This window comes from Ictalurus punctatus, chromosome 22 (genome assembly GCF_001660625.3).
Source record: "Ictalurus punctatus breed USDA103 chromosome 22, Coco_2.0, whole genome shotgun sequence".
NCBI classification, from domain to species: Eukaryota; Metazoa; Chordata; class Actinopteri; order Siluriformes; family Ictaluridae; genus Ictalurus; species Ictalurus punctatus.
In genome coordinates, this window is record NC_030437.2 from 9,986,551 (window position 1) to 9,995,613 (window position 9,063).

At 40.7% G+C, this 9,063-nt stretch overlaps 1 protein-coding gene across 1 annotated transcript; it reads left to right on the top strand.

The window, feature by feature from the left end:
• Positions 1-7,078: 7,078 nt before the first annotated feature.
• On the top strand, positions 7,079-8,627 carry nrarpb (NOTCH regulated ankyrin repeat protein b). Its single transcript, XM_017451266.3, has 2 exons — positions 7,079-7,287; positions 7,405-8,627. The coding sequence occupies exon 2, from the start codon at positions 7,744-7,746 to the stop codon at positions 8,077-8,079; it is 336 nt and encodes a 111-aa protein (XP_017306755.1). The 5' UTR covers positions 7,079-7,287; positions 7,405-7,743; the 3' UTR covers positions 8,080-8,627.
• The last annotated feature ends 436 nt before the right edge of the window (positions 8,628-9,063 follow it).

The window sequence follows — 9,063 nt, forward strand, 5'->3', positions numbered from 1 at the left end:
TTTATAAAAAAGAAACTTTTAACTCGTAGTAGACCTTAAATGAAAGAAGCATCCCTTAACATGGGTTTACTGAAAACAGAATATTTGGTTTAATGCAAACGGTAAATATATAATCATCAACGCATGTATGTGGGCTGTGGTTGTTATTAAAGTGGAGTGAATTAACAGGTGCAATGACACATAAGTAATATGACCTTGATGGTTGGGGATACAATGTGGTATAGCATGATGTCACTTTGTAAATAATTCAATATGTTTTGCAATGGTAGACAAGATTTGTAAGCTGGAATTGGGTTTTTTTTTTAACATTGGGCTAGTTTTGAAAGGTCATTTGTCTAATTTTGTCACCAAGCCTGGTAACCCAGAGCTACACTCTCTGAAAAAAGCACTAAACTTTTGTACGCTCAGTTAAAGGAATGTAGTTAAAAAGGAAGGTATATTAATTGTACATTTACATTGTTTATTCCACAGGAAATGTGGAAAATGTACTTGTTTCTGAGGATTGGTAGTTTAGCAGTTAAAAAAGTCTACGCTGGTAGCTGCGATGTTTTGTTCAAGTCCCAGAACATCCAAAGAGCAACAGCTGGGTCTTTAAGAAATTGCCAAATGCTCAGTTAGATGCTTGGATTGGACCGCTCTTTACTAAGTCATCTGCCCAAATGTAGATAAACATAGACTAATCTGAGTCTGTCAAAGTTACACTGTTACATTTAAATCAATAGAGTGAAGAAATATTTTGGTTTCATGTTAAAAAAAGATGCATAGAAGCAGTCCCAGCAGATAAACTGACATGAAACACATCTTTATAGACTTCTTAAAACTGAGTCACATGGACTTGAATACAGATTTGATTAACAGACCTTAAGATTAATGCTCAAAGTGTGATCTTTACATAAATATAGACTGGTGTGGAGGGCTCCAGGGCTCTAGCACAGGCGCGGAAAGGAGAACTCCCATGGGTACACTCCAGAAACACAAACTCGAGCCTTGATTAATATCAGGACCTCCTGAGTGTGTTGTGTTATACAGAAACTCGGTCATGCAGCCTATTTCTTTAAATTCCCACCAAAGAGGGCTACAGCAGTGCAGCTGCTGACATCACGATCCGTGTTGCCTTTTCCTGGGGATATCCGCGCCAAACAGAGAGGCTGGGAATGGGAGGGGAACAGGAAAGCATGCGCACGGAGGAGGGTGGGCCCTGCTTAGGATACTGACATTTCGGCAGTGGCCCATGTGCATGCAGTCTTATGCTGCAGCTCACTCATATCTTATTTTTTCACTATGCATTAGTACAGCCCTTTGCCATGATCCAAGTCCATAACATGTATGTGCAGTAGGATGTGTAATGCAATGTTGCATTTATAATAATGCATTCTTGTCATGTCATGTGATCAAGTGTCTCAAGAGTCTCATGAACAAAACTAAATGAGATTATTGTGCTTCAAACATGCCTAATTGGTGATTTAGTGAAAATGGAGCACTACTGCTCTCTCTCTCTCTCTCTCTCTCTCTCTCTCTCTCTCTCTCTCTCTCTCTCTCACACACTCACACACACACACACACACACACACACACACAGTGACTCTCTAGCTCTCTCTCTCCCCCTTCATTGACCTTATGGGCAATAGGAGCCCTTGCTGTTGTGGTCCAAGGGGCAGGAAGCAGCTTGATTCCCACACAAAGGTATCAAACACCCTGGCCGGTACAGACTCACTGGCTCATGCACACACACACACACACACACACACACGCACGCACACATTAACACAAATGCCAGCCTTGTAAGCATAACACGCAGTACAGTGAACAAATACACACCAAGACAAACAGGACATTCCTACTGTCTGACGCCGCAGGCCGACAGAATTACTGCTCTTCTATGCACCAAATGTTTTCACCAGTAACATCTGTGTTAAAAGTGTCCTCTTTTCACAACACCTGACATCATCCTTTTACGCTGAATAATATCCGGGCAGACAACAATCTAATGCATATGATGACCATATCGCAGATTACAGCCATATCATTCCATTCTGTTAAGTAGACCGCTTTATGTTTAATGTAGATAACCTGTTTAGTGTTTTCTTTCGCAAGAAGGCAATAGATATTGGCGATAATGTCAGGACCCTTTCCGAACACTCAGCTCAAGCCATTGTGTCATGTAATTGAGTCTTGCTTCATGCTTGTTATCTGTTAAGCTTGACCAGTCATGAGGCATTTGGACTCGGTTAGGGGCTTACAGCAGGGGTCGGTTCCCATGCAAAATCAATAGGTCACAGTCAGGAGCAGGGAGGGTGGGCTGCTGAAACCTTTCACCTCATACATGGCCATAATGCCAAATTTCTCCATTCCTACATCTTCTCATGTGAGCATGTGAAATCTCAGGCAACATCAGTTGGGAAACTGATCTGTCCTTAGTAGCTTAAAGACGTTTGAGTTGCTGACATTCCTGTAACTGACTGTGTGGAGGTTATCAAACCTCCACACAGTCTCTGGTATCCTTTCTACATGCCAACTTTCCACAGGCAACTGTTTTTGAACTAGTCTACTCTCTCTCTCTCTCTCTCTCTCTCACTCTCTCTCACACACTCTCTCTCACACTCTGTCTCTCACTCTGTCTCTCTTTCTCTTGAATTGTGCATACGCCTATGCTGGGAAGAAAAGCTCGACTCTTTCCCACGGTCCTAGAGCACGTGGTTTAAAATTGGATCCCGGCTGACCCACCCTCGCTATTGAAACGTCACTGCAATTCGACCACTGCGATCCTGTCACACCGCCAGAGATTTTTTAAGCCATTTGAATGAAGCCTATTGAAATGGGAGGGAAGAGAACATGATAAATCTGAATAAAGCACCGTATCTGAAGACAAGTTTAGTCAAGTTGGATAGTCAAGACCTGTTTCAAATTTTGTTTTTTTTTCCAGAAAGGATTTTATGTTGAATAGGGTTTCTCATCTCATAACACACACATATATATATATATATATATATATATATATATATATATATATATATATATATATATATATATATATATATATATATATATAAAATATGGTGCACTACATACAGTCATCATATGAATAAATAAGCACACCCCATGGAAATGGTTGGCTTTTTTGACATATTTGGACAAGCACACATTTGATCATCTTTGAAACAGCGCCTATTTATAAAGCTGATATACTTGAACAAAGCCAGAAAGGAAAATAGCTTTTTCAATCATTTATTCAACAGAAATATCAATAGATGTGATATTCATCTTTGGAAAAAGTAAGTGCACCCTTGGCCTCAGAAGCTAGTATTGAACCCCTTTTGCAGAAATAACTTCTTGTAGGCATTTTGCATAATTGTCCACCAGGCTTGCTAAACTGTTTGACCACCCTTCCCTGCAATATTCTTTCAGTTGCAAGATGCTTTAGAGTTTTCTTGCATGTAATTCCGCCACAGCAATTCAATGGGATTCAAATACAGGCTTTGACTAGGTCATTCCATAACCTACCAGTTCTTCTTTTTGAGCCATTCCTTGGTGGATTTGCTAGTGTGCTGAGGATCATTATCCTGTTGAAAGGTCCACTTTCGGTTCAACTGCAACTTTTGAACAGATGGCCACACATTATCTTCAAGCATTCCTTGATATGATGCAAAATTCATAGTTGAATTAATGAATGCATGCTGTCCAGTCTCTGAAGCACTGACGCAACCCCAAACCATAACATTTCCACCACCATGCTTCACAGTTGGTATGAGGTGTTTCTCCTGAAAAGCTGTATTTGGTCTGTACCAAACATGTCTGCTGTTACTGTGGCCAAACAACTCTATCTTTGATTCTTCTGTCCAGTGCACATTATTCCAAAAGGCCTGATCTTTGCCTATATACTCATTGGCAAACTGTAGTCTTGCTCTAATGTTAAATTTTTAGACAGGTTTTAAATTTAGACAAATTTGTGCAATCTCTTTCTGATTGTAGATGCATGCACTTTGACACCAACACCTGCAAGACTTAATAGCGGATCCAGATTAGTAATTACTTTACTTTCACGTTACGTTCAAAACCTATAAAATCTACAAAAATATACTACAAAGTGAAACTCATAGTTAGGCTATTTCAGTAATTTTAGCATACGTCAATGTATGACATGATCAGAAAAGGTTGGATTATTATAAAACTTGCCTTGGGTGTTGTCACTGTTTGTAGGACTAAAAGACCAATAAAATATAAAACTTTTCTAACTAGGCTAGTTTGGTGTTGCTAGCCAAGGGGAGGCACTACTAAACTATCATTGTATGAGTTTAGCTGCTACAGTGACATGCAAAGTACATTATCTTTCCTTATGCTCTGCTCATATCATGTAAGATGTGATAAATGTAGGGGTGTACTTACTTTTTCCACAAAAGAATATCACATTTATTGATATTTCTGTTGAATAAATGATTGAAAAAGCTCATTTTTCTTTGTGGTTTTGTTCAAGTATATCAACTTTATTAATAGGCACTGTTTCAAAGAGGATCAAATGTTTCCTTCTCCAAATATATCTAAAAAAAAAAAAAACAATTTCCATGGGGTGTACTTATTATTTCACATGACTGTATATGCAAAGTACTCAGGTCCTACATTTGTTTTTCCTTAGTGCAAAACTAAGAAGATCTAGGTATATTTGGGCACAAATAAATACATTTTTCTATATTAATTAAACCATTGTGTACTTTTGTTTAACAGCACATAAATTTGTGATCATTAATGAAGCAATTGCCTGTCAGGCCTCTTTAGGTCTTCCAGTACCCTATTTAGGACGTTGTGCCATTTGTGCCGTTGGCTGCAAGTCGATACAAGCCCAGCATACAGTAGTCTAGTTCCCATGGGCCTGTTGGATTTTGTGTCACTTTATAAGCACTCCAACTGGTGCCAAAAAAAACTGGTGAGCAAGTAGCTTTCCCACTTGCGACCACAAATGAAACAACTGGACTGCTGATCAACAAATGTTATACGACTGCACTCGTTTGAAAGATTGTGGATATTCGTTTTAAAAGGAGACTATTATTTTATCCTTGTTTGTTCTATTCTTGAAACCATGCATGTAAAAAGGGGAAGTGTGGATTTCAGCAAAAATAAAAGTGGAACCTGTACAGGCTCAACTGCACATGAGATGGAGCAATACCTGCAACAGATTTAACACATAACTCATTGGGTATTGAGAAACTAAGACCTGCCTACCGTGGGAAAATTCAGTGCATTACTACTTTTACCCAGATTTCACAGAATATGAACAGCATTGTCAGTTTGTTTATTTTTAGGATTATCCTTATAGGGGGAAATTATTTCACGTGGGAACTTATGTGTGCTTTCTTTTTTTTTTTTTAATACACACTATTAGAAAAACCCTTAAAGGTTCATCAACTTGTCACTCTGGGAGCACCTTTAAATGTTCTACATGTTCTATATGTCCTACAGAATGTTTCCCTAACCCATTTCCAATTGTTAATCTCCCAACTCTCAAAGAACTGTGAAGGTGTTGTGTTTTCATATGGTCTATTTCATATTATAGAGTGTGTGAAAATAATTTCATATAATTTCATGTAGGACAGCACTGTGGTGTAGCAGATAGCACTGCCACCTCACAGCTCCAGGGTCCATGGTTTAAACCTGAGCTCGGGTTACTGTCTGTGTAGAGTTTTGCATGTTCTCCATTTGTTTCATCCAGGTTCTTCTGTTTCCTCCAACCTCTCAAAAACATGCTTCTGGGTGGAATGGTTATGAATTGGTTGAAATTTCCTTGAGTGTGAATGTATGTGCAAGGTGCCCTGCAGTGGACTGGTGTCCCATCCATGCTGAATTTCCAGGATAGGTTCCGGATCCACCATGGCACTGACCAGGATAAGGCAGTTACTGAAGATGAATTAATGAAAGAATCATTCCATGCAAACATTCGTTTGAAATAACATTTAAAAACATATTAAAAGTTTTTAAAATATATATTAGGTCGAAAATATAATCCATCCATCCTTTATACTGCTTATCCTTTTCAGGGTCACGGGGAACCTGGAGCCTATCCCAGGGAGCATCAGGCACAGGGCAGGGTACACGCTGGACAGGATGCCAGTCCATCACAGGGCACAATCACGTACACATTCATACACTACAGACACTTTAGACATGCCAATCAGCCTACCATGCATGTCTTTGGACTGGGGGAGGAAACCCCCGCAGCACAGGAGGAACATGCAAACTCCGCACACACAGGGCCACGGTGGGAATCCAACCACCGACCCTGGAGGTGTGAGGCGAACGTGCTAACCACTAAGCCACCATGCACCCCCAAAATATAATTTCATACTAAATATCAAATTTCATGATTACATCTAAAACTGCATATTACAGTATATGTAGTACACTGTACATGTAGCATACTAACATTTTAATTAATTCCTTCATTTTCAGTAACTGCTTTATCCTGGTCAGGGTCATGGCTCTATATGTCGGAATAGCTACACTCTCAGGAAAGGGGTACTACATTACGTCTTTCCATTTCATTATTGTGGGTACATCTTTTGTACCTTCAGTATGTATCTTTGACCTGGGAGGATCCATATATCTTTAAAGTGTTACTCTAAAAGCTAATTGCAGGTTTAAAAAAGAGTGGTTCTTAGGGTCACATTATGTCCTTTAAATCGTTTTAAAGCTGTTCTACATTCAGAGTACCATATCAAAGATACACACTAAAGGTGGTAACAGGAAAAGCACACTTTAGTACTTTGTTTCTGAATGTCTAGCCTAGGGTGAGGTGTGATTTTAGTAGTAGTTTCCATTCAAATTGCCTTCTGTTACCACACGCAAACATGCTCTTTTCTCTTTCTCAACTTTCTAAACATGCTAAATGCAAAAGCAGTTAAACCCGCCTTACATTAGTCTGTCGTCCTATTTAGTACTCTTGCTACTGCTTAGTACAGTAGTATGCAGTCTGTAGAGGACGCATTCATGTTTTTTGTGCGCTGTTGCATACTCCTTTAGGAGGCTAGTATGCGGTTTGGGATGTGAGCCAATGGCCTCCCGCGGCCCCCGCACAGCCTGAGAAATGAGGCCAAGCCCCGCCCTAACAGGCCGGCTATAGGAGTGTCCATTGTTATTGAAATGAGCTGAACAGAGGGAGTGGAGGAAGATCAGGCGAAGCTGAGGAGCTACACAGTGCACACACAGGAGCAGGAGAAGGCGCAGGCGCAGGGGCAGGGTGGCCGCGGGGTAATCTTCTCACCACGCACACAGAGTGAGGGTAATCCCAACACTTCGGGGGTAAGAGCCTAATTCTTTGTGTGTGTGTTTTTTTATTTATTGTTAGAATAATATCAATCTTGAATGATGTGTGGTGTAATTACATGCTTGCTTTCTAAACCAATGTATCTGGAACAGATCGGAAGAGATCAGACTGCTGGACTCCGCTATGGGCTGCTGAAGTGGCCGATGCTCGCTGGATAGTCTGATGAAACACGTGAATTGTAGGCGAGGGACACGTTTCTAAACGATTTGCGTCCGTTTTCTGAAAACCTATCCTGTATATATAAAAAAAAAATACTAACTTTGGCGTATTCCTACTGAGTAAATTGCAGGGACATTACGGATTATATTTTCATCCAAACAAACAACAAAAATTAAAGGCAGAACAAGAACAAGAGGCGAGAGCGCGCAAGGAAGGCAAGTGGTTCCGGTCCGTTTCCGGTCTGTTTCCGGTGAGGTTTACCTGCTGAGAGTATGAGCCAGGCGGACGTGAGCTGCTCGGCGCGTCAGCGCGTCTTCCAGGAAGCCCTGCGTAAAGGCAACACGGCGGAGCTGCACTCTCTGCTGCGCGGCATGACCAACTGCGAGTTCAACGTCAACTCGTTCGGGCCCGAGGGTCAGACGGCGCTGCACCAGTCCGTCATCGACGGTAACCTCGAGCTCGTCAAGTTGCTGGTGAAGTTCGGCGCCGATGTGCGTCTGGCCAACCGGGACGGCTGGAGCGCGCTGCACATGGCGGCTTTCGGCGGCCACCAGGACATCGCACTCTACCTCATCACGAGGGCCAAGTACTCATCCGGAGCGCTCTGAGAAAAGCAAGCAGAAGCAGAGAGAAGCCGGACATTAAAGCAGGTTTCCCTTCAACCTGGTCCTGGAGTCAAACCCTGATCTAGAGCCGCACGATATATCACTTGGTCATTGTGATTGCGATAATAGTGTTTGAGATACTTGCGTAATAATCTGGCCAGTTTGGATTGCCCATTTATAGACATTTATCTCTGCAAAATTCCCCTCTTGCAGAATATCAAACCATAGTAATTTAGGGATGAGAATTATGAATAATCAACCGTTTATGACCGATTGATCATTGATCTATCAGGTGGTTTTCATCTGAGCATGATTTAGAGTAGCGTACTATTAAAAACGACCCAATCTGCAGCATTCGAATGAACCCTTAAAAAAATCACAATTCCTTATGTGCTGTGTCCACCCAAAGAATATTCTCCAACAAACATAAAACCCTGCCACATCAGCGGTTCACCAATGTTTTTTTTGTTGTTGTTTTTTAAGATGTATTGCAATCACAAAATGTAACAATATGTGGTGTGTGTATATATATATATATATATATATATATATATATATATATATATATATATATATATATATATATATTTTTTAATATCATGCAGCCCTACCCTGCACATTTTTGTGTTCTCCCTGCTCTGCTGTGCTCATTTTAACCTCATTAGGGCTTTTTCAATTGCTGGTGAGTCGAGTCGGGTGTGGATAAACACCAAAATGTGCAGCTCCCGAGGACTCCAGGACCAGGATCATGAAACGCTGCCTTAAGCCTATCGCATTCGACCACTTTTTGTGCCAAAGTCAAAGACTGATTATTGGTGATTATAGTGTGGAATGGATTCCAGTCCAAAATGCAGATGGTGTTGGGTTGGTACAATGTCAAAGATGTGGTTTGTGAACAATGAATACAGTTTATATTATACATTTAATCAGTGCATGATTATAGATTACCTTCTGAATATATTCTACTCACAGATTGCTGACACTGAG

Bases quoted from the DNA above. Each gene is read 5' to 3' on its own strand.
- nrarpb (XM_017451266.3), top strand. From the start codon at position 7,744: ATGAGCCAGGCGGACGTGAGCTGCTCGGCGCGTCAGCGCGTCTTCCAG.